General features: G+C 44.7%; 1 protein-coding gene across 4 annotated transcripts in view; it reads right to left on the reverse strand.

The window, feature by feature from the left end:
- Positions 1-17,026: 17,026 nt before the first annotated feature.
- spsb1 (splA/ryanodine receptor domain and SOCS box containing 1) overlaps positions 17,027-26,321 on the reverse strand; it is a 93,790-nt gene continuing 84,495 nt past the window's right edge. For all 4 annotated transcript variants that reach the window (XM_043676175.2, XM_043676174.2, XM_087980288.1 and 1 more), the window contains one exon: positions 17,027-18,152. In XM_043676175.2, coding sequence (XP_043532110.1) covers positions 18,025-18,152 — 128 coding nt within the window. In that variant the 3' untranslated portion in view covers positions 17,027-18,024. The remainder of the gene's footprint in view (positions 18,153-26,321) is intronic.

Raw genomic sequence — 26,321 nt, forward strand, 5'->3', positions numbered from 1 at the left:
TGTGCAAATTCCACTCAGACAGTCACCCAAGGCTGGAATTGAACCCAGGCCCCTGGCGCTGTGAGGCAGCAGTGCTTACCACCAAGCCACCATGCCACCCTGTAAGAATCTGTTCCCACTTGTAAAAAGATGAAGGACAAGAGGGTATAAAATTTATCCTGATCTGCAAAACAAGCAAAAGTGAAGTGAAACAAAAGCCTCTTCACTCAGCGAGTAGTTAAGGTAATGCACTGGCTGGAAATGAGGTGAAGGGTTGTTCAACTGAAGCATTCAAGAGGGGCATTGGATGATTAATTAGACAAAAATGACAGGCAGCGGTATGGGAAATAGGCAGGGGATTGACAGTTGGTGATGGGTGCTCATTTATCAAGCTGGTATAGGCATGACAGGCCGAATGGCCTCCTTTTGCACTCTGGGCAATCAGGGACGGGCAATCATTGGTGGATTAGTTGACAGCGTCCTCATCTGTGAATGAATGTGAAAAGACACTGTGGAGATCCTGTGGTAAACACTTTGAGCTAAATGAATCAAACTCCACACAAAGGCTTGCGTTGGTCATCCAGCTGTTTGTAGTGGCTACAATAGTGACTGTTGTTTCACTCAGACTGGGGAGATGTTTTACAGAATCAAGCCAGATTTTTAAAAAAACCAAGCCTCAAAATCCAACTTAAGTTGCTGATTTCAGTGTCCACTTTAAAAGATTCACCAGAAATTCACCAGATACAGTAGTTGGTACTGTAGGGAGAGACTGAACAGGCTGGGGCTGTTTTCCCTGGAGCATCAGAGCCTTATAGAGGGTGACCTTATAAGGGTGACCTTATAGAGATTTATAAAATCATGAGGGATATGGATAGGATAAATAGACAAAGTCTTTTCCCTGGGGTGGGGGAGTCCAGAACTAGAGGGCATAGGTTTAGGGTGAGAGAGGAAAGATATAAAAGAGGCAACTTTTTCATACAGAGGGTGGTGCGTGTATGGGGATGAGCTGCCAGGGGAAGTGGTGGAGGCTGGTATAATTGCAACATTTAAAAGGCATTTGGATGGGTATATGAATAGGAAGGGTTTTGAGGGATATGGGCCAAGTGCTGGCAAATGGGACTAGATTAGGTTAGGATAACTGGTTGGCATGGACGAGTTGGACTGAAGGGTCTGTTTCTGTGCTGTACATCTCTATGACTGTATGACATTTAAAACCGAACATTGATTTCAGTTTAAAAACCAAAAGAACTTGGATTCTGTAAATCAGGGACATAAACAGAAGTTGCTGGAAAAGCTCAGCAGGTCTGGCAGTATCTGTAACAGAAATCAAAGTTACCGTTACGGGTCAGGTGACCCTTCCTCAGAACCATTCCCATTTTTCCAGCAATCTCTGATTGAGTTCAGTTTTGCAACTGCAGTTAACAAACACACACCAAAATAAAACAGCAAAGTCATCTCTGTCCTGTTTGACAAGTAACCACTGAACAGTCATTTGCTCCAGATGGATTCATCATTCCAGCATGAAAATAACATGACCTTTACATGAAACTAAATTCAGGCAGTGTTTCCAAAATATAAAGAAAACAGGTCAGATTTCATCCACCGTACAGATCCAATATGGAGCTTGGAAAGACATTCACAGCAGCTTGACTATATAAACAAGGGCATATACCCCACTAGCTCGAAACCTACCGACTAGCATTCATTATACACTTCAGAATTTTCCACGTGTTTATTTCATCTCTTGTTATAAATCCAAGGTCATAGCACCAGTAAAGCTAAAGGGCTGAGCAGATCCAGGAGTAATAGCCAAATGACATGCAGCTTCACCCTTAAACAATTAATAATGTATCTGAAGAATCGCATAAACATCAACCTATTGGGTAGAGAACGAATTACAAAGCAGATCAGCTGTGATTCCTCTCAAACTTACAAGATGAGAACTTACATTTTCAGCCTTAAGATTATCCCAAAGATGCACTTAGTCACAGAGTCATGCAGTAGGGAAATAGGCTTTTCGATTCAACCTATCCATGCTGTCCAGATATCCTAAATTAATCTAGTCCCATTTGACGGCATCTGGCCCATATCCCTCCAAACCCTTCCTATTCATATACCCATCCAAATGCTCTTAAATGTTGCAATTGTACCAGCCTCCACCACTTCCTCTGGCAGCTCATTCCATACACGCACCACCTCCTGTGTGAAAAAGTTGCCCCTTTCACCTTAAACCTATGCCCTTTAGTTTTGGACTCAAAAAAGACCCTGGTTATTCAACCTATCCATGCCCCTCATGATTTTATAAACCTCCATAAGGTCACCCCCCCCAGCCTCCAATCTATTCAGCCTCTCCCTATAGCTCAAACCCTCCAACCCTGGAAACAGCCTTGTAAATCGTTTCTGCATCCTTTCAAGTTTAACAACATCCTTCCAATAGCAGAGCACAAAGTAAATCACTTACTTCAAAATAAAGTAGGAGCACAATTTAACTGTGATCCAGACAGCCACCTACAACCAATAGAGAATTATCCAAAAACCAACAACCTACATTTGTATAGCACATTGCATAAAACATCTCGAGGCATTTGGCAGGAATGTTATCAAACACTGAGCCATACAGGGCAATATTCACACAGATAATCAAAGACTGAAGTGCCAAAGGGATAAACCTTAAGGCAACAAAATGAAGACGACAGACTGAGTGGTTTTGGGAGGGAATTTCCAAACGTAGGGCCTCAGCTCGACCAATGGGAGAGCAATTCGAATGGAGGGGTGTTTCAAAATCCAGAATTGAACATAATCACATTTTCAAAATGTAAAGAGGAATTTATTCTTTAAAAGGACATCCAAGTTCTGTTCTCACAGAAGGCATTCATTCTCTGGGGTGAGGAGTCTAAAACTATGACCTTTGCAGAGCCATTAAGACAGCCAAGGAACAATACTGAACCAAACTAGAGACCCAGACAGACACCCGGCCACTATGGCAAGGACTGAATGACATCACAGGTTCTAAAAAGAGATAGTGCAAGATAGCAGACGATGACACATCTCTCCCAGATCATCTCAACACCTTCTCTGCTCGTTTTGAGCAGAATTTCGGCGGAGAGGTAACACCTATTCCAACAGGTCCTTACGAACCTATCCCAACAATCACTGCATCAGAGGTCAGGTTAGTTTTCCTTCGCGTGAATCCAAGGAAAGTGATGGGACCAGACAGAGTACCAGGCTGTGCACTCAGAGCATGTGCAGATCAACTGGTAGAGATCTTCTCAGACATCTTCAACCTCTCCCTGCAGCAGGCCACTGTCCCTGCCTGTTTCAAGTGGGCCAACATCATCCCTGTGCCTAAGAAGGCTCATGGAGCATGTCTCAATGACTACCGCCCAGTGGCCCTAACTTCGGTGGTCATGAAGTGTTTTGAAAGGCTGGTCATGGCAGTCATCAACTCCAGCCTCCCCACTACTCCTGACCCACTCCAATTTGCCTATCAGACCAACAGATCCATGTTAGATGCCATATCACTTGCCCTTCACTCCTCCCTGGAACATCTTGACACCAAGAACAGCTTGTTAGAATCCTACTCATTGCCTACAGTTTAGCTTTCAACACTATTATCCGCTCGAGACTGATTACTAAACTTAGTGATCTCGGACTAAGCCCCACTCTCTGCAACTAGATCCTCAGTTTCCTGACTCACAGGCCACAATCAGTGAAGATTGGGGACAATATTTCATCCTCACTAACACTCAATACTGGAGGCCTCCAGGGTATGTACTCAGCCCTCTACTGTACTCACAGTATACCAATGACTGTGTCGCCAAATACCAGACTAATGCCATTTACAATTTCGCTGATGACACCACCATAGTCGGTTGAATCTCAGATGGCAAAGAAACAGACTACAGATGGGAAGTGGAAGACCTGGAAAAAATGGTGCACTGAGAACAACCGAGCTCTCAATGCCAGCAAAACCAAGGAACTCATTATTGACTTTCCGCAGGATGTTATTCATGTCCCCCCTACACATTAACAGCACAGAGGTGGAATGAGTGGAGAGTGTCAAGCTCTTGGGAGTGGTCATCCACAACAAGCTTTCCTGGACTCTTCATGTGGACTCACTGGTTACAAAGGCCCAATAATGTCTCTTCTTCCTCAGGCAGCTGAGGAAATTTGGCATGACAGCAAATACCCTTGCCAATTCTTATAGGTGCGCCATCGAGAGCATTCTGTCTGGATGCATCTCTACCTGGTATGGCAACTGTACCATTCAAGATCAGAGACGGTTACAGAGTGTGGTAAACTCAGCCCGGACAATCACAAAGGCCAACCTCCCATCTGTAGAATCCACACACCAGTCCCGCTGTCAAGGAAAGGCCGTCAGCACTCTCAAAGATCCATCCCACCCTGGCAATGTTTTTTTACAACCTCAACCATCGGGGAGAAGGTACAGAAGCCTGAACATACGCACCAGCCGGTTTCACAACAGTTTCTACCCTATTGTTGTTAGAATATTGAATGGACTCAAACTCTGAATATTCGCTTGTACCTGTGTTTTTGATGTTGCTGCTGTTTACCTATTATTTACTATCTATGCCACTTAACTCTGTGATCTGCCTGTATTGCTCGCAAGACAAAGCTTTTCACTGTGCCTTGGTACACATAACAATAAATTCATTTCAATTCAATTCATTCAGCTCTTTTTGGTTGTACCAGCTCTTTGGGAACTCTATCCAATCAGTTCCACTCTCCTGCTCTTTTCCTGTGACCCTGTGCTTGCTTTATTTTGGAATGTTTCCACATAAAACAACTGACAGGTTTTGAGCAGATGGGTAGATTTCATAAAGGATAAGTTACACTCTGTTAACACAACTCCATTCTGTTTGTTATATCTGCCAATTAAACATTAGGAAGACAGAAGCTATTGTTCTTTAGCCTCCATTCTGTCTCCACTATCTCTAAAAATCTCCCTCACCACGGTCTCAGACGGTTCACAAAGTTGGCTGTCCCTGAAGTGAATTCTGAGCCAACTCCTCTCCAATAAGACTGCCTACTCACCTCAATAGTATTACTCATTTCCAGCCCTGTCCTCATCCACCTGCTGTCAAACTCATCGTCCATACTTTCATTACCTCAAGACTGATCGACTGAAATCCCAACACTCTTCTGACTCACATCTGACTTAGAGTCATAGAGATGTACAGCACGGAAATAGACCCTTCGGTCCAACCTGTCCACACCGACCAGATATCCCAACCCAATCTAGTCCCACCTGCCAGCACCCGGCTCATATTCCTCTAAACCCTTCCTATTCAAATACCCAGCCAGATACCTTTTAAATGCTGCAATTGTACCAGCCTCCACCACTTCCTCGGGCAGCTCATTACACGTACCCCTTAGGTCTCTTTTATATTTTTCCCCCTCTCACCCTAAACCTATGCCCTCTAGTTCTGGACTCCCTGACCCCAGGGAAAAGATTTGCCTATTTATCCTATCCATGCCCCTCATGATTTTATAAACCTCTATAAGGTCACTCCTCAGCGTCTGACACTCCAGGGAAAACAGCCCCAGCCTGTTCCGCTCTCTCTATAGCTCAAATCCACCAACCCTGGCAGCAGCCTTGTAAATCTTTTCTGAACTCTTTCAAGTTTCACAACATCTTTCCGATAGGAAGGAGATCGGAATTGCACTCAGTATTCCAGCAGTGGCCTAACCAATGTCCTGGGTAAAAACAATGACTGCAGATGCTGGAATCCAGATTCTAGATTAGCGTGGTGCTGGAAAAGCATAGCAGTTCAGGCAGCATCCGAGGAGCAGAAAAATCGACATTTTGGGCAAAAGCCCTTCATCTCTATTCCTGATGAAGGGCTTTTGCCCGAACTGTCGATTTTCCTGCTCCTCGGATGCTGCCTGAACTGCTGTGCTTTTCTAACCAATGACCTGTACAGCCGCAACATGACCTCCAACTTCTACCATCCATTAAATTAAGAACATTTTGCTGCCCTTATTCTAACTTTATGTACTCATTATCTGCACTCACTGGTCCACTCATGTTTCAAATTTAAAATTCTCACCCTCACATCCTAACTCTTCCCAATCTCTTTAACCTCCTCAAGCTTGACAACAATCCAAGGATTCTATCAGTATTTCTCACTTGTGTATCGCCGTTCCCCCAGTTGGAAGCCAAGTCCTGAGATGTCCAGTGTTTTTTCATTCACACGTGTGATGTGTATGTCACTGGCTGGGCCAGCATTTATTGCCAGCTCCTGGTTGTCATTGAGAAGGTAGGGGTGAGTTACCCTCTTGAACCACTGCAGTTCCTGTGCTGTAGATAGACCTGCAATATTATTCGGGAGAGGATTCCAGGATTTTGACTCAGGAACACTGAAAGAACTGTGATATATTTCCAAATCACGGTGATGAGCAACTTGAGGGAAACCCATGTATCTGCTGCTCTTGTCCTTCTGCATGCAAGTGGTCGTGGCTTTGAATGGTGCTGACTTAGGATTTTTGGCAACTTTCTACTGCGCATCTTGCAGATAGTACACTTTGCTATTATTGAACAGCAGTGATGGAGGGAGTGGGTATTTGTGGATGTGGTGCCAATCAAGTGGGTGCTTTTTCTCTGAGTGTCAGAACTGCAGATTAGTGGGGAGTATTCCATTACACTTCTGACTTGTGCCTGAAAGCTGTGGACAGGCTTTAGGGATTCAGGAGGTGAATTGCTCACTGCAGTATTTCTAGCCTCTGACCTGTTCTTATAGCCACTATATTTATGGACCAAGTCCAGTTGTTTCTGGTTCATGGTAATCCCCAGGATGTTGATAGTGGAGGATTTGGTGATTGTCAAGGGTGGTGGTTAGATTGTCGCTTATTGGAGATAGTCATTAGCCTGACATGGTGTTACTTGCTACTTTTCAGCCCAAGCCTGGATACTGCCCAGATCTTGTTGCATCTGAACATGACTTGCTTCAGGATCTGAGGAGTCATAAATTTTACTGAATGTTATGCAATCATTGGCGAACATCCCCAATCTGACCTTATAATGGAGGGAAGGTCAGTGATGAAGCAGCTGAAGATGGTTAGGTCTGGGATACTACTGTGAGGAAAAGGCTCATGGGATACCATGGTGGTGTCCCTGTCTCTGAGCCTAGAGACCCAGGTTCAAGTCCCACCTGCCCCAGGTTTGTAATAACATCTCTGAAATGGATGTTCAAAAATATTTACACTGAGAAACTTCTGCAGAGATATCCAAGAGCTGAGATGACTGACTTCCAATAATCCAAACCACCTTCTATGTGGCAGGCCTCAATTCCCATTGACTCCAGCCTTGCTGGGGCTCCTTGATGTTGCATTTGGTCAAACATGGCCTAGATGTCTATGTTTGGAAGTCAACTCTTTTGTCTATGTTTGAATCAATGGTGTCATGAGGTCAGGAGTTGGGTTGCCCTGGTGGAACCCAAACAGAGTGTCAGTGAGTAGGCTATTGCTAAGCAGGTGCTGCTTGATAGCACTGTTTGTGATCAATTCCATCACCATCCCAATGATTGAGATTAGATTAATGGGGTGATATTGGCCAGTTGGATTTGTTCTTTATTTTCCCCCCTGTACAGGACAAACCTGGGCAATTTTCTACATTGTTGGGAAGATGCCAGAGTTGTAACTGCACTGGAACAGCTTGGCTAGGGAGCAATATGTTCTACAGCAAAGTCCTCAGTACTGTTGCTAGAATGTTGTCAGGGCCCATAGCCTTTGCAGTATTGAATGTCTTCAGTCATTCCATGTGAATAGATCATTCACTTGACACTTCTGGCTGAAGATTGTTGTGAATGCTCCAGCCTTACCTTTTAGATAGATGGGCTGGGTTCTTCCATCAGCGAGCATAGAGATAGTTATGGAGCCTCCTCCATGGAGATATTTGATAGCCCACCATCATTCATTATTGGATGTGACAGGACCACAGGGCTTAGCCCTGATCAATTGATTGTGGGTGAACCTAGCTCTATCACTTGCTATCTATTCTGTTTGGCACATAGTCTGTTTTGGTGTTCCACCAGGTTGACACCTCATTTTTGGGGGTGTCTGGTGCTGCTCCTGACATGCCCGGGTGCACTCTCCATCAAACCAGGGTTGATCCCTGGCTTGATGGCAATGAGTAAGTGGGGGGTATGCTGGGCCATGAGGTATACAGATTATGCTGGAGTACAATTCTGCTGCTGATGGCCCACAGCACCTTATGGACGCTCAGTCGAGTTGTGAAATCTGTTTCGAGTCAGTCCCATTTAGCACGGTGATCATGTCATGTAACATGATAGAGAATACTCTCAATACAACCGGAGCCTTTCCTCTCCATGAGCACTGTATGGTAATCACTCTTACCGACACAGTCAGGGGCAGATATATTGGCAGCCCACAGAGTGGTATGGAAGAAGTCACGTACGTTCTCTTGCTGAAAAATGTGTTGCTGGAAAAGCGCAGCAGGTCGGGCAGCATGCAATGAGCAGGAGAATCGAGCATAAGCCCTTCTTCAGGAATGAGGAAGATGTGCCAAGCAGGCTAAGGTAAAAGGTAGGGAGGAGGGACTTGGGGGAGGGGGGGGGGGGGGGGGGGGTTGGGAACGCAATAGATGGAAGGAGGTTAAGGTGAGGGTGATAGGCCGGAGCGGGGGTGGGGGCGGAGATGTTGGGAAGAAGATTGCACGTCAAGAAGGCAGTGCCGAGTCTGAGGGTCGGGACTGAGACAAGGTGGGGGGGGGGGGGGGGGGGGGAGGGGAAATGAGAAAGCTGGAGAAATCCGAATTCATCCCTTGTGGTTGGAGGGTTCCTAGGCGAAAGATGAGGCGCTCTTCCTCCAGGCGTCGTATTGCCATGGTCTGACGAGGGAGGCGGCCAAGGACCTGCATGTCCTTGGGGGAGTTGGAGGGGGAGTTAAAGTGTTCCACCACAGGGTGGTTGGGTTGGTTGGTGCGGGTGTCCCAGAGGTGTTCTCTGAAACGCTCTGCAAGTAGGCGGCCTGTCTCCCCAATATAGAGGAGGCCACATCGGGTGCAGCGGATGCAGTAAATGATGTGTGTGGAGGTGCAGGTGAATTTGTGACGGATAGGGAAGGATCCCTTGGGGCCTTGGAGGGGGGAGGTGTGAGCGCAAGTTTTGCATTTCTTGTGGTTGCAGGGGGAAGGTGCCGGGAGTGGAGGTTGGGTTGGTGGGGCTCGTGGAGGGAATGGCCTTTCTGGAACTTTGATAGGGGTGGGGAGGGAAATATATCCTTGGTGGTGGGGTCTGTTTGGTTGAAGATTCTCACCCACCCTCTAACGACCCCTTCTCCCACCTCCAACACACCCCATCCACCTGGACACCCCATGCTGGCCTCTTACTTGCCCTCGATCTCTTCATAGCCAACTGCTGCTGCGACATTAACTGCCTCAACCTGTCCACCCCGCTCACCCACTTCAACTTCTCACCTTCGCAATGTGCAGCCCTCCACTCCCTCCGTTCCAACCCCAACCTCACTATCGAACCGGCAGACAAGGGAGGCGCAGTAATAGTTTGGCGCACCGACCTTTACACTGCCGAGACTAAACACCAGCTCGCTGACACAACCTCCTACTGTCCCCTTGACCATGACCCCACCTCCCACCACCAAACCATCATCTCCCAGACCGTCCATAACCTCATCACCTCAGGGGATCTCCCAACCACCGCCTCCAACCTCATAGTCCCACAACCCCGCTCCTCCCGCTTCTACCTCCTGCCCAAAATCCACAAACCTGACTGCCCCGGCCGACCCATTGTCTCAGCCTGCTCCTGCCCCACCGAACTCATCTCTGCATACCTCGACACGATCCTGTCCCCCTTAGTCCAAGAACTCCCCACCTACATTTGGGACACCACCCACGCCCTCCACCATGATTTTCACTTCCCCGGTGCCCAACATCTTATCTTCACCATGGACATCCAGTCCCTATACACCTCCATCACGAAGGCCTCAAAGCCCTCCACTTCTTCCTTTCCCGCCGTACCAACCAGTACCCTTCCACTGACACCCTCCTTCGACTGATTGAACTGGTCCTCAGTCTGAACAACTCCTCTTTCCAATCCTCCCACTTCTTCCAAACCAAAGGAGTAGTCATGGACACCCACACGGGCCCCAGCTATGCCTGCCTCTTCGTCGGATATGTGGAACAGTCCATCTTCCGCAGCTACACTGGCCCCACCCCCCACCTTTTCCTCCGCTACATCGATGACTGTATCGGCGCTGCCTCGTGCTCCCATGAGGAGGTCGAACAGTTCATCCACTTTACTAACACCTTCCACCCCGACCTCAAATTTACCTGGACCGTCTCAGACTCCTCCCTCCCCTTCCTAGACCTCTCCATTTCTATCTCGGGCGACCGACTCAACACGGACATTTACTATAAACCAACCGACTCTCACGGCTACCTGGATTACACTTCCTCCCACCCTGCCCCCTGTAAAAATGCCATCCAATATTCCCAATTCCTTCGCCGCATCTGTTCCCAGGAGGACCAATTCCAATACCGAACAACCCAGATGGCCACCTTCTTCAAAGACCGCAATTTCCCCTCAGACGTGGTTGACGATGCCCTCCACCGCATCTCCTCCACTTCCCGCTCCTCCGCCCTTGAACCCCTCCCCTCCAATCGCCACCAGGACAGAACCCCACTGGTCCTCACCTACGATCCCACAAACCTCCAGATACATCGTATAATCCGTCGTCATTTCTGCCACCTCCAAACAGACCTCATCACCAAGGATATATTTCCCTCCCCTCCCCTATCAGCGTTCCGGAAAGACCACACCCTCTGCGACTCCCTCATCAGGTCCACACCCACCAACCCAACCTCCACTGCCAGCACCTTCCCCTACAACCGCAAGAAATGCAAAACTTGCACCCACACCTCCCTTCCCTCAAAGGCCCCAAAGGATCCTTCCATATCAGTCACAAATTCACCTGCACCTCCACACACATCATTTACTGCATCTGCTGCACCCGATGTGGCCTCCTCTATATTGGGGGGACAGGCCGCCTACTTGCGGCACGTTTCAGAGAACACCTCTGGGACACCCAGACCAACCAACCCAACCACTCCGTGGCTGAACACTAACTCCCCCTCACACTCCATCAAGGACATGCAGGTCCTTGGACTCCATCGCCAAACCATGGCAAACGACGCCTGGAGGAGAGCGCCTCATCTTCCGCCTAGGAACCCTCCAGCCACAAGGGATGAATGCAGATTTCTCCAGCTTCCTCATTTCCCCTCCCCCCACCTTGTCTCAGTCCCAACCCTCTGACTCAGCACCGCCTTCTTGACGTGCAATCTTCTTCCCAACATCTCCGCCCCGACCCCCTCGCCGGCCTATCACCCTCACCTTGATCTCCTTCCACCGATCGCATTCCCAACACCCGTCTCCAAAGTCCCTCCTCCCTAACTTTTATCTTAGCCTGCTTGGCACACCTTCCTCATTCCTGAAGAAGGGCTTATGCGTGAAACGTCAATTCTCCTGCTCCTTGGATGCTGCCTGACCTGCTGCGCTTTTCCAGCAACACATTTTTCAGCTCTGATCTCCAGTCCTCACTTTCTCCACATATGTTCTCTTGTTGGTTCCCTCCCCACCTGACCAGTTTAGCAGGTATGGTCTTTAGGACCTGACCAGTTCAATCATGAGTGCTGCTACCAAGCCACTCTTGGTGGAAGACCTTAAAATATGCAGAGTACACTTTGTCACCTTGCTACCTTCAGTGTTTCCTTGAAGTGCTATTCAAGATGGAGGAGCACAGAGTTACCAGCCAAGGCAAGATACTACGTGGTAATCAGCAGGTGGTTTCCTTGCCTCTGTTGACCTGAAGCCATCAGACTTCATGGTGCCTGAAGTCAGTGTTGAGGACTCATAGGGCACCTCCCTCACGCCAGCATACCATGGTGCTGCAAGCTCTGCTGCTGTGACATGGCCAGGGATGGTAATGGCAGCGTCTGGGCCATTACCTGTAAGGTATGACTCCAGGAGTATGACTGCGTCAGCTTGCTGCAGGACTGGTTGGGGAGACAGCTCTCCCAACAGATATTGACCCCTCGGCCTCAAGGCACTTTATAAATCTACCTCCATGATCAAACACTCATTTGTTTGAGCATCTCCCTCTTTGGCTTTGTGTCAACGTATTTTGTTTAATATCGCATCCTTGTGATGTGCTTTGTACCGATGTTCAGGGCAACACACATGCACACAATTGGTGGTTTAAAGTGTTTGATAAAATAAATATATCCCGTAGCAGTGGCTCAAGTCATTAGGTACTCAAAATAGCTTGTGAAGCTTAAATTTACAGTTCACTTGTGTCACCTCCAACAGAACCACTGCTAAACACTAACCCAGCACAAGTTAATTTCCAAATTGAACATTAAAAAAAATTATACAATTCCAGCAAACTGAATGGCAATGCGAAGTGTTATGTATACCATCTTGAATCAGCACTGGCATCGATTACAACAGCACGGAGCCTAAAGCTTACTTTAGGCTTCACTAGCCTGTGTGTAATCTGGTCACCACAGCACAGGAAGGAGGTGACTACGCTGGAGGGGACACAGAGGAGTTGTACCAGGACATTGCCAAGGTTAGTTAAGGAGAGAGGCTGGAGAGAATCAGGCTGTTTTCTTTGGAACAGTACTCAGGGAGGGAGGGAGGGCAGGCCCTCGGTGATCGGATTGTGGGGCGTGGACAGGGTGGCCAGGAAACAACCACTCTCCTTTCTTCAGTAAGAACGAGGGAGCATAATTTTAAGCTGAAAAAGCATGAGGTTCAGAGGGGATTGGAGAAAGCATTTTTCACTCAGTGGTGGGAATCTGGAATATACTGCCTCAAAAGGCAGTAAACTTCAATCTTTCTACAGAACAGTTACATAGGCAAGCTCTTGACCCATAGCCTTGAATGTTATGACAGTTCAAGTGCTGGAAAGTGGGATTAATGTAGGCATGTCAGCACAGACTCAACTCAGTGAAGGGGCCTCTGTTGTATGGCTCTGTTAAATCAACTGGTTAGGATAGCTATATGTACACAATACAAATGCTGTCTGAGCATTCAGAAGACACCAAGTCCTGTAATTAACTCACCTTACTCTTCAACATCAGGTTTGATAATTGGAAACTTTTCACACAAGGAATTTTGTATGCGTACGTAAATAGTAACATTTGAGTAAATCAAGTTGAGCTTGTATTTTGAATGCAATCCTGGCACCCTTACCAGCAGGGTAAGAGTAGCCTTTAGCATAAGGTACATCGCAGGAGGTGAAACTACAGCAGATGAAAACCAACCATCTCAGATTTCTGCTGAATTCTCCCCTTAACCTCCATGTGTGTTAGAACTGGCCTGATCATGATATCGCCTGAAGACGATGAAGTCTGTCAACAATATGGAAGAGGCTTGACTGGAGTTTTGCTAGGTGACCGAGGAAATGCTGATAAATGTCTCCCCAGCAAGAGTCCTGGGCTATGTGCAAACCAGTACATTTTCAAAGGTAGAAGAATTACTAAAGGGACAATAGCAACTTAGAAAATGATCCTTTGGTGAATGCTGAACTCAAGCACAATTTTCCTTACAAGGGAGCCATCTCCTGACTGATGATCTGGTCATATTGCTTAATGTAAATTAAGAATAGGGGCTAGTTTTCCCCCAGGGGAGATTGCCATTCACAATCCTAATGTTTGCATTGGCTTTGTCTCTCCAACATCTGAAGTGACATCAAACTAAGAATGGCTGGAAACTGCCCGAAATTCAGATGGTAGAAAAACTTCCTGCAAGGAAGCTCTTAATCTATTCAAACCATTGGTCACGTCTCAACAGTCAACATCAGGGCTAACTTTAACAGTTAGTCATCAAAATGCTGCTTACCATCACAGACAAAACATTAGAGTTCTGTCCCAAGGTCATTCATTAAAAACTCATTACATCTTTGATCCGAATTGAGGAATGGAAGAGCTGATCTCCATGAGGCAAAGCAAGGGAGACTGCTCTCAAGATCAAGGCATTAGGAACCCCACCAAAACCAAACAGAAATTATTGGGGAAAACTCTGCTGTTTGGAGGTGTATTTGGCTCAAAAAGGAGGATTGTAGTTGTAGGTCAATCATCTCCACAAAAGGACAGTACAGGAGCTCTTCAGAGTAGTGTCCTTTGCTGAAACATCTTCAAATGCTTCGGTGATCTTTCCCACAAAACGCCCCCCCCCCCTCCACCAGAAGAGTCATGCGGAGATATTTGCTGACGATTGCACACTCTCCAGTACCATACTCGACCTCTCAAACACTGGCGCAATCAGTCAATGTTTGTATGCAGTAAGAACTGGATAACATTTTTGGCTTGGACTAATAACTGGCTATGAATATCCACACTCCACAGTAACCATTTCAAAAAAGGAGAAACTAAAGCTTTCTCCCCTTGATCTTCACTAACATTGCCAATATTAAATCCTCCACTACCATGTTGATTTACCATTGACCAAAACCTTAAACTGGACTAGCCATGTAAATTTGTGGATACAAGAATTGGGAATTTTATGACAAAATTTCCATCTTCTGACTTTTCAAAGCATGTTCCTTGCAGATGGTGCACAAGTCAGGAGTGTGACAGAATATTCTCCATTTACCCAACAGAGCACTGCTCAAAACACCAGGTCAAAAAGGACAAAACTGCTCACCATCCCATGAACCAGCATAAACATTTCCTTCATGCCTTTTCTTCACTCACCCCATCCATCAGCACCTCAAGGTAGAAGCTGCTACCATTTTGTACTGCAGCAACTCACCAAGACTCCTTCAACAGCTCCTTCCAAATCTGTGCCCTCTTCTACCTGGAAGATTGAAGAGGAAGTCGTCTGGAAAGATTGATGTGCCATTACCCCTCCAAGCTACACCATCCTAAGTCGGAATTACATCATTGCTCTCCACTATCAGAGTCAAAACTGTGGAAGTCCCAGCCAAACTGTGGCGTGTGCACCAGATCAAGGTGACTGCTCACTATCATGTGCCCATGGCTAATCAGAATGGACAATAATTGCTGGCCAAGTCAACAATGCTCACTCTCCAGGATCGAAGAACCAAAAGAAAGCCAGTCCAGCTTCCCAGTCAGGGAAATAAATGGAATGTCTCTGGGATATTGTGGAAGAGTATACGCACAGTGTATGGTGGCAGAATAATAACAATAAAGACTAGTGTTAGCAATGTTGGATATTTAACCATCAGACCAATTATTCATAGGGTACCAATTTTAGGTGTGAGAAAGGTGGTCTTGCAACAGGTTTATTACCAGAAACCCACTAGCTACAACACCCTCTTCCCCCATTTACCCAGTACAGTTATGATCCTTCCAATTAAAACTGGAGAACAGACTTACTTTTTACTTCCAAAGAAAAACAAGCACCTTTATAAAGCAATCTACCAGACATTTATAAAGAAGAGTGCCACAAAATTTATTTCACTCTTAGTAGACTTTATTAGGTTGTTGTATACAATATCTACAGCATAGTGGATAAAGAGTTAATGGACTGTGATGATAAAATATTGCAGAAGACAGTGAATAGATTTGGATTCTTCAGACTAGTTTTAAGCAACTTCTCTTTTCGAAAACAGACGAAGAGCATCTTGATGATGGAAATCAAGAACAGATGCATTCCTTTAGTTTGTGTATGCTGCAAAGAGAACTTTGGAAAGGCAACCACAGAGTGTTGTAATAAATTAAAACAGACTTTATAACAACTAAATTGGTGTAAACCAACTTCCCCTCCCACCTCCCGTTACAAACAGGATATTCCAGGAGTTAGAAAAGGATTGCAATCATTGACCACTCCCAAGTAACAGCAGGGTTCTCTTATTGGGCAATTACCAGGGTTTAAGGTGCAATACATTAAATTGGTATAAAGTGGTTTTTCTTTTCCCCATTGTTTGACAAGATTCCCTTTCAGGTTTAAATCAAAGAGCTCCAAGTTCACCCAGCAATTACTACTGCAGCCAATGTTCTGAAACTCTTGGCTTCGTGGCCCAAGACACAGCTCCTTTCAAAAAACCTTCATTCCAAGAGGAAACAAGAGGAAGGAGAACTCCTCACAAAAGCATCTGATAGGCAGCTTCTTGCGTGCACAGGAAGAGAAGATTTCTGATGGAAGATGACAGTCCTTCAAGTTCCCTGGACCAGATCAGTCAGTCAAATAATGAAAGACCTTCACTGAGGCCTTCCCCTTTTGATTGCTTACAATTAAAACAAAAGGGTGAAGTTAACAAGTATATACAAGTAACATGTGGTGCAAGTTGAAACAGTTTATATGGAATTCTAACAAGGAATCGAGAGCATGAAAACTGAATACACAAGACATCCAAATCAAGATACGCCAGACCCTAACTATTCAGTAATGGAGCTTTAAACAAACAAAAATAAACAGGACTAAAGTCAAACCTGTCACAGTCCACGAGGTGTGTTCTCACATTGACGAATATCAGGCTGGTCAGCCTCTTTGATCTTGACATGGATTTAATGCTGAGTGTTAACTGTAGACATCACTTGAAGTCTTCACTTCAAAATTTGCCCTTTAAAAGCAATCCCTACCTAGGGCTGCAGACCTCCCAAAAGCATTAGAAAGTAAAAGACTTAAGGCTTTATAAAAAAGGGATCCTCCAGAAGCTTTCAATAAACATATTCTTTACACAGATCATCCAAACAGGATACATTTTAAATCACCTTCGTTTTCTCAAATTAATACCCCACTGTTTTGAGTTTAACAGATTAGAAAAAGGTATCTCTACAGACTTGCATCAGTAGTGCCTTTACAGGAAATTTAGATATTTGGAAGATAGCAAGTGAGCAACCATGTGCACTAGTCAACAGACTAGACTGTTATGGGTATAGAAAAGGCACAGCAAGTATAGGACAACTAGCAGGGAATTCAGAAAGTAGCACACTTTGGCAGTGTTCTATTAATACCCTATTGCACACATCTGTCAGAGTCCAACTAAAATTATCACAACCAGGAAAAGTAAACAAAACCCAAACTGAAAAGTTACATTTTATTTCAAGATAGCTTTAAAACAACCATTCCATTCACATATTGCACATTGAAACCAATAGATGCTGCATCACATTAGGACATGCTAGGTGAAGTCCTCAAAACTAAGTCACTTATACAGTTACTTTTGAAGTCATGATAGGATTTTTCTACCAGACCTGCTAGTAAGAGTCTGCATTCCTTTACCAAAAAAATTAAAAAAAAAAGTTTGGCTTGAGAGAGACAGCCATCCTTTCATTCACAATGAAGGCATCATCGTGCATTTCAGTCACCAAAGAGAGAGTACAAGTCAATTAAAAAACCTCCTCAATGAGATTGGACCAACAAAAGTGAAGGTGAGGTTATTTTTAAAAACAAGTTTGGTTTGGTTTTCTACTAAAAAAAAACAAACCATGGAGGCAAGAAAATCGTTGATAATGAAACTCCTTTGGATCTTTCCAGGACTAAACTGGAAATCACATTAGATCTTCAAAACATTCCCAGTACTCAAATCACTTGATGCAAATTTTATCAATTCCTGCTCTCCTCCATTCCTGATTCAGTTTCCCACCTAAGGCCATCATAGCAGCTATTAAAGATTATATTGCATGCTCAGCACTATTTGCAAATGGAAGTAGCAAGATGTTGCAAAAATAAAAACAGGGAACGGAGAAACGGGGCAAAAAAAAAATGGAATTTCTAAAAAAAGAAAATTGCCTTTGAAATCAAACAAGCAAGTTCCCAAAATCAGAGGAGTTAGATATGTATTTTGATTGCAGAAAGGATTAATGGAAATATCTGTATTGATGTACACTTAAAATATTCACATCCCCAATATGCAAGAACTCCATACTGTAAAAAAATCGAATGTTTGTGGAGCTGCTGAGCTTTGGGGAAAAGTGATCAGAGTTTGAAAATAATGCCCACCACACAGTGGATGAAGGTTAAGCTGAAATAATTGCCCGTGTACAGTGTCTGTTAGGGTTCAAGTCCATTGTTTCGTCCATCACTGGTACAGAAGGTAATTCTTCAGGGAGGCTGGTAGTGGTAGCGAGTGGATTTCATGTAAGCGATCCTTGCCTAAAGCAACCCGTACTGAACGCCGACAGAGATCCATCAATGGCAGTGGTTCAGCTGAAAAGGAAAGTCAAGAAACATCAGCACATTACTGTTTGTAAACAGTAAAGATCATAAAATTCTAAAGGAAGTCTTAACAAGGAAAGGCATGAACATCTGAAAACAGATGTTCAAAACAAAGATCCCAAAGTTGAACCCACTCACCTAACAGTACTGTATTTTCAAATTTCTCACCGATCACTCAATGCTGATATAGAGCCAATCCATTAAAACATCAAATTTCAGCGACCTTTCAAACAAAATATTGACTGCAGAACACTTTAAAGATTATTTCAGTCAAAAATGCAAAAAAACTGAATGACCATATGAAATATGAATGCAAGTGATTTAACCATTTTCTTCACTGGACCAGCTTTCACAGTCAACCATAGGGCTGCACTGACACACAGTCAACCATAGGGCTGCATTGACACACTAAGTATTTGTATACAATAGCTTAGTTCGTGGGATTAGACAGATGTTTCAATTTAGTCTGTGCTATTTTGTTTTCCCTTCTCACTGTTTCACCGGTGATTAGCTGGAACAATACCTGGATAACTCCAGGACATTATGTGTCTGTCTAACAGTCATCACCATCTTAATTAAGCCAATTATTCTGGGCATTTTGCAACACATGGAGCCAATGTCACATTAGTCACCCTCGACATGCTGCATGAATGGTCTTGTTACAGGAAAAGCAATGCTGTTGAAATGTGACCTGTCTTCAGCTTACAGTTAAATCCTATTATTAGTGGCAGTTCTTGATAAAAGGAACTAAAACAAAAATGGAGCATTTAGCAATTTTTAAAAAAATAGGGTTCACTCAAATCTGTTGGAAGAAGCTTCCTGCAATATCCAAGTTAGACAATGTGTTGCTATTAAAATGAATGCCAAGCATCAGAGAAGAAGGGTTTAGTTAAGGCAATAATGGTTTCTGCATGTTAGACAAGTTTTTATTTATACAATAAAGTTCAAACATTTCTCAAAAAATTAAAAACACAGTGGAACTGCTTCACGAAGAACTGGGAAAATATCTTTTCCCCAAGAAGCAGAGATCATGGATATACTAAGAAATATCATTTATATAAAACAATTTGGATGTGACCATAGGAGGTATAGTTAGTAAGTTTGCAGATGACATCCAAATCGGAGGTGTAGTGGACAGCGAACAAGGTTACCTCAGATTACAACAGGATCTTGATCAAATGGGCCAAAGGGCTGCGAAATGGCAGATGGAGCTTAACTTTGGGAAAGCAAATCTTGGCAGGACTTATACACTTAATGGTAAGGTCCTAGGGAGTGTTGCTGAACAAAGAGACCTTGGAGTGCAGATTTATAGCTCCTTGAAAGTGGAGTCACAGGTAGACAGGATAGTGAAGAGGGTGTTTGGTATGCATTTCCTTTAATTAGTCAGAGTATTGGGAACAGTAGTTGGGAGGTCATGTTGTGGCTTTAAAAGGGCATTGGTTAGGCCACTTTTGGAATATTGTGTGCATTCTGGTCTCCTTCCTATCAGAAGGATGTTGTGAAACTTGAAAGCGTTCAGAAAAGATTTACAAGGATGTTGCCAGAGTTGGAGGATTTGAGCTATAGGGAGACTTTGAATAGGCTGGGGCTGTTTTCCCTGGAGTGTCGAGGGTGAGGGGTGACCTCAGAGGTTTATAAAATCATGAGGGGCATGGATAGGGTAAGTAACTAAAGTGTTTTCCATGGGGTGGGGGAAACCAGAACTAGGGGGCATAGGTTTAGGGTGAGTGGGGAAAAGATATAAAAGGGATCTAAGGAGCATCTTTTTTCATGCAGAGGGTGGTACATGTATGGAATGGGCTGCCGGAGGAAGTGGTGGAGGCTGATACAATTGCAACATTTAAAAAAGGTATCTGGAAGAGTATACAGATAGGAAGAGTTTGGGGGGATATGGGCCCAAAACAGACTAGATTAGGTTAGGATATCTGGATGGCATGGACAAGTTGTACTGAAGGGTCTGTTTCCGTGCGGTACATCTCTAGGACTCTATGGTAACCTTAGTCTGTGCAGGAATGCAGCCTACACGGTTGGTGTCACTCAGTACCAGAAATCAGCCATTTAACCAACCAAGCTAACTGACTAATTTTCAGCAGTGTAGGCAGCCCAGAATTGGGTGGGGATGGGGTGTGGAGAGAGACAGAGAGAGAGAGACAGACAGAGACAGAGAGAGAGACAGACACAGAGAGAGAGAGAGACAGAGATCTGTCACCATATGGAGCTGACCCCATGTCTTCAGCTCAAATCAGTCAGTAAGAACAGGGAATAAACCTAGAACCATTCCAATACTAAAAGCCAGAGATTTTCCATCTGCAAATAAAGTTGAGTTTTGGCTTGATAAATCATTTGCTTTTCCACATGAATATTTCTCTACAACAGAATTTTGGATGAAGTTAAAGTTTAGTTCTTGCTGACATTTCTAGATTTGCACGCTAATTTAAGTGTTCTAAATTTCAACAGTTGCTGAATATTAGAAAGATATAAATGGTTTTCTGCTGCTTCAATAGCCACCTCATTTAAAGAATGCAAGCACTACTCAGTGGAATCAGTATCGCAGTGGTGCACCTCAGCAGCCTGCTGACTCAGTCAAGAGCGAGATAACCAGAGGTGCTATGACAGACATAAACCAATACAGTCCCTGAATGTCTTCACCAGGGGAATGCAGAATCTGATTCAGTCAACCGCGAGGTTCTATGTATCCGTCTGAAGCTTTTGAAAAGTACACTGGTGCAACACGCTCTGCAGAGGTCAGGCCAAAGACTAATAGAATTTAGAAAGAAAACATTAGCCTAAAAAAAAAACAAAAACGGGTCATTACTGCCATTTAAAATGCCAAAAGGATGTGTAGTCCTTTGGTGGCCTACCAGGTTAGGTCATGGAATCCTTACAGAGCAGAGCCATTCAGCCCATTGAGTTCTCACTGAGCAAGATGTTGCAGAGACAGCACCAGTTTGGCACCAAACAGCTCATCCCACTTCAGTTCCACACCTCGTTTATTGGGAGGAAAAAAAAGTGAGCACAAAGAGTCTTAAAGACATTTCCACTGACATTTTTTTTTAAAATTCCACAGAAGAAAAAAAAAGTGCAACAATTTGGCGTGTGAAATTTAAAAAAGGGCCCTAAGCAAACTTGAGCAACCTGACCAGCAGCTGCTGTGCAATTCTAATCTTCCTGATCAGCTGTGGAAACTTGATGCTAACACACATGACCCAGGGACTGGATGTCTGATTGCTTCGAAAGTGCAGTCTGCTATCATACACACAAACAGCTTAAACTACCTGACAAATGCCAGATGACTGCTCTACTTACCCCACTGAAATTTTTCATAAGGACATCTGTACAACATGTTCTTGGACCAAAAACATGCAAGTAGAACTTTGCAAACTCAGCCTAAAAAGTGGGCATTGACAGCGGTTTCTCAGAATATACTGTATGCCAGTTGTGCTTTCATTGCTGGCACAAAAAAAAATGCTACTGCTGCCCTCAAAAAAAAAGGATTAAGTTACTGGATTTGGAGCAGTGGCAGATCCCACCATGCACCTCCCTGGAGAAACGGGCTGGTCTGTGGCTGCTTAAATTTGGTCATTCTTCTGACAAATATATGGGACACTGCCAAAGAAAAGTAAACTGACCTCTCCAGACGAATGCGGAACTGAAAGTACAACAGTCAAACTCATTGATGAAAACAGTTCTGTCAATACACATGCACACAGTCTCCAGGACATCTGCGCTGACTGTATTCAAGCCATAAACAGAGAAACTCCAAAATAAGTGAGCACTCCACTAACTGCAACTCAATCTGCAGCAAATGTGATGAAGTGATTAGATGTAACTTTACTCAGGTAGTTAAATCTTCAGAAGTCCAATGTTTGAAATGCACATGATCAACTCCTCCCAGCATGCTGCAGTTTATTTAAAAACACCACAAATTACACCTGAAACATTAGGGAGCTGATTCTCTTCAATAAAAAAGGGCCATTAAAGAAACAGATGACTTCTTACTCTGTATTTAAAAATAGAATTCTCATGGGATATGGGCACTGCTACTCAGGCCTTGCCTCTTGCCCATCACTAATTGCCTGTGAACAGAGTGATATGTTGGGCCTTTTGAGGGTAGATTAGATTACTTACAGTGTGGAAACAGGCCCTTCGGCCCAACAAGTCCACACCGACACGCCGAAGCGCAACCCACCCATACTCCTACATTTACCCCTTACCTAACACTACAGGCAATTTAGCATGGCCAATTCACCTGACCTGCACATCTTTGGACTGTGGGAGGAAACCGGAGCACCCGGAGGAAACCCACGCAGACACGGGGAGAATGTGCAAACTCCACAGTCAGTCGCCTGAGGCAGGAATTGAACCCGGGTCTCTGGCGCTATGAGGCAGCAGTGCTAACCACTGTGCCATCGTGCCGCCCAGGGTATTTAAGACTGGATACCATTGCTATGGATCTGGAGTCACATGGAGATCAGACCAGGTATTGACAGCTCACTCTTTCCAAAAAAGTAAATTTATGAACCAAATGTAGTTTCACACAATTGATGATTGGTTAGCACTGCTGTTTCACTGTGCCAGGGACCTGGGCTGGAATCCAGCCTCAGGCAAAACGTCTGCATGGAATTTGCACATTTTCCCCATGTCCATGTGGATTTCCTCTGGGTACTCCGGTTTCTTCCCATAAATCGAAAGATGTGCAGGTTAGATGAATTGGCCATGATAGATTGCCCATAATGTCCAGGGGTGTGTAGGTTAGGTGCATTAGTTGGGGTAAATATAGGGTAGGGGGAATGGGTCTGGCTGGGTTACTCTTCAGAGGGTCAGTGCGGACTTGTTGGGCTGAAGGGACCATTTCCACACTGTAGGGATTCTCTGAAGTATTCGGTGATGCTTTGAGAAGACTAAACCATTATCCTAGACCTGTTGAATGACCAGTCCAGTGACATTATGATATCTTAAAAGCCTAAACTGTGATTGGGGAAAGTGTGGGGGGTCAATAGCAATGAATCAAAGCCCTACACTTTTGGCCTTTTCATAAATGCAAACACAAAGTCCTTCAGCCCATCCTTCAGAATCCTATAATTTGTCCCAAAATGATGAGCTAATGATAGGTGTAAAGTAAAAACAATAAGCCAGAAAAAGCAAACTCAAAAGTTCAAGCCAGGTAAGACCTCCAGGCTGTTAAACAAAGGCCATGGTAAAGTCAGTCAAAAAGATTTTTTTTGAAAGTGAAGCCAGGAAATCTAAGAGGGTAGTCAGCCAACCGGAAAGATGATGAACAGACAAAGTTGCAATTAATTTAATATCCTAACTCACTTACCTATAATCCCAACTCTTTCAAAAAAAAAACAGAAAATTGCATAAGGCACATCCTAGGGCCAAACTGAATCAAAAGGTGTGCCCTGGCAACTTCCTCTTACAGGTCATAAACAGGAGAAAAGTGGAGGGATCAATGACGGGATACGAGAGAGCGAGAGAGCGAGAGAGCGACACACACACACACCCCCCCCCCCCCCAGGTCGGGCAGTATCCGAGGAGGAGAATTGACCCTACCTGACTAAGGGCTTATGTCCAAAACATTGATTCTTCTGCTCCTCGGATGCTGCCTGACCTTAATGACTAGAGGGCATGGATCTAAAGGTAGAGGCAGGAGGTTGAGGAGATGAAAAGGGAAAAAAAAAGTTAAAACAACAACTTTTCACCAACAGCCTAGGGGAAATATCTGAAATCTACTGCCTATAGGGCCAGCAGAGGCAGAAAACATTTAAGCAGTATTGGGCATAGCCTTGTTTGTTTTGGTGTCACAAGTGTATGGGCCAAGTGTTGAAATAAAATAGCTGGATAGTTGGTTTTGACTAGTGCTGACAAAAGAAAATGGGCTGAATGGCCTTTTTCTCAACAGTATATCCTCAGACAGATTTGCACTGAGCCATCTTCATTTCTCCATTGGATACAGCCACCTCAGACAGGAACTGGAGACTTTTCCTGATCATAGAACACATTACATGCTCTATGGAGATTCAACAAAGCCAGTCAACCCACAGAGCATCTAAGAGGTTACCTTCAGGAGCAAGCAGAACTCCTTGCCATCTACTCCCAATGAATGAAGTGGTTCTGCCGCTGTATCAGGTTGCATGCATTCAAACCCTGCACTGGAGGTTTGAATAGCAGAGGAGGTTTGCGAGAGTAAGTATAGATTTTATTTTATTTTAGTCTTTAAAATAGAGAGTTGCTGATACTGGAAACCTGAAGCACAAGAGGAAAGCACTAGAGAAACTCAGCAGGTCTGGCAGAAAGAGCCACAGAGTTAAATATTGGGCAAGCCCAGTGATCCTTTGTCAGATCAATAACCACGAGCTGGGGTTGGCCAAATGAAATGCTACTGCAAGAGCAGATCAGAAGTTAGGAAGCCTGCAATGAGCAACTCACCTCCTGACCCTACTTTTTGTCATTTACATAAATGATTTGGATGGCAGCATAAGAGGTACAGTTAGGAAGTTTGCAGATGACACCAAAATTGAAGATGTAGTGGACAGCGAAGAGGGTTACCTCAGATTACAACAGGATCTGGACCAGATGGGCCAATGGGCTGAGAAATGGCAGATAAATGTGAGGTGCTGCATTTTGGAAAAGCAAATCTTAGCAGGATTTATACACTTAATGGTAAGGTCCTAGGGAGTGTTGCTGAACAGAGACCTTGGAGTGCAGGTTCATAGCTCCTTAAAAGTGGAGTCGCAGGTAGATAGGATAGTGAAGGCGACGTTTGGTATGCTTTCCTTTATTGGTCAGAATATTGAGTACAGGAGTTGGGAGGTCATGTTGTGGCTGTACAGGACATCGGTTAGGCCACTGTTGGAATAGTGTATGCAATTCTGGTCTCTCTCCTATCGGAAAGATGTTGTGAAACTGGAAAAGGTTCAGAATAGATTTACAAGAATGTTGCTAAGGTTGGAGGATTTGAGCTATAGGGAGAGGTGGGATAGGCTAGGGCTGTTTTCCCTGGAGCATCAGAGGCTGAGGGGTGACCTTATAGAGGTTTGCAAAATTATGAGGGGCATGGGTAGGATAAATAGGCAAAGTCTTTTCCCTAGGGTCAGGGAGTCCAGAACTAGAGGGCATAGGTTTAGGGTGAGAGGGGAAAGATATAAAAAGGAGACACCTAAAGGGGCAACTTTTTCACGCAGAGGGTGGTATGTGTATGGAATGAGCTGCCAGAGGAAGTGGTGGAGGCTGGTACAATTGCAACATTTAAGAGGCATTTGGATGGGTATATGAATAGGAAGGGTTTGGAGGGATATGGGCTGGGTGCTTGCAGGTGGAATTAGATTGAGTTAGGATATCTGGTTGGCATGGATGGGTTGGACTGAAGGGTCTGTTTCCATGCTGTACATCTCTATGACTCTCCAAAACCTGTCCACCACCTATAAATAGGCAGAAATCAGGTGTGTGATGGAGTACTCCCATTTCCACCTAGATTAAGTACAGTGCCAATAACTCTCCACCATCCATGACAAAGAACCCCACTTGACTAGCATCCTATCTAAAAAAAATGATTGAACATTCTCTCCCTCTACCATCAATACAAGGGCAGCAGTGGCTCAGCAGGTAGCACTGCTGCCTCCTAGTGCCAGGGACCCAGGTACGATTCATCCCAGAGGCAACTGTGTGGAGTTTGTACATTTTCCCAGAGTAGGTGTGGGTTTCCTCCAGATGCTCTAGTTCCCTCCCACAGTTCCAAAATGTGCAGGAGAATTGGCCATGCTAAATTACCCACATTCCCCATGAGCCATGAGAAATGCAGGATTATAGGAATTGGAGGTCTGGGTGGGATGCATTGCTGTGGACTGGAGGGGCCTGATAACCACACTGTAGGGATTCTGTAATTTGGAGTGTAATAGCAACACATCCCAAAAAGATACTCAACAAGACCTCACCAGGTTCCAAAGAACCTGCAAGCAAGCAACCAAGAAGAACAAGGGCAACAGGTAGATGGGAATACCATTATGAAGTCCCCCTGCAATGCGCACACCAACCTGACATGGAAACATCACAATTCCTTCATTGTTACTGGGTCAAAATCAGAACTACCTCCCTCATGGCATGAAGTGTACTACAACAGCTGAGGGTGGCACAGTGACTCAGTGGTTAGCACTGCTGCTT

This window comes from Chiloscyllium plagiosum, unplaced genomic scaffold, assembly GCF_037043375.1.
Source record: "Chiloscyllium plagiosum isolate Xiang-an unplaced genomic scaffold, Cpla_swu_hap1 HiC_scaffold_37, whole genome shotgun sequence".
In the NCBI taxonomy this organism is placed as follows: Eukaryota; Metazoa; Chordata; class Chondrichthyes; order Orectolobiformes; family Hemiscylliidae; genus Chiloscyllium; species Chiloscyllium plagiosum.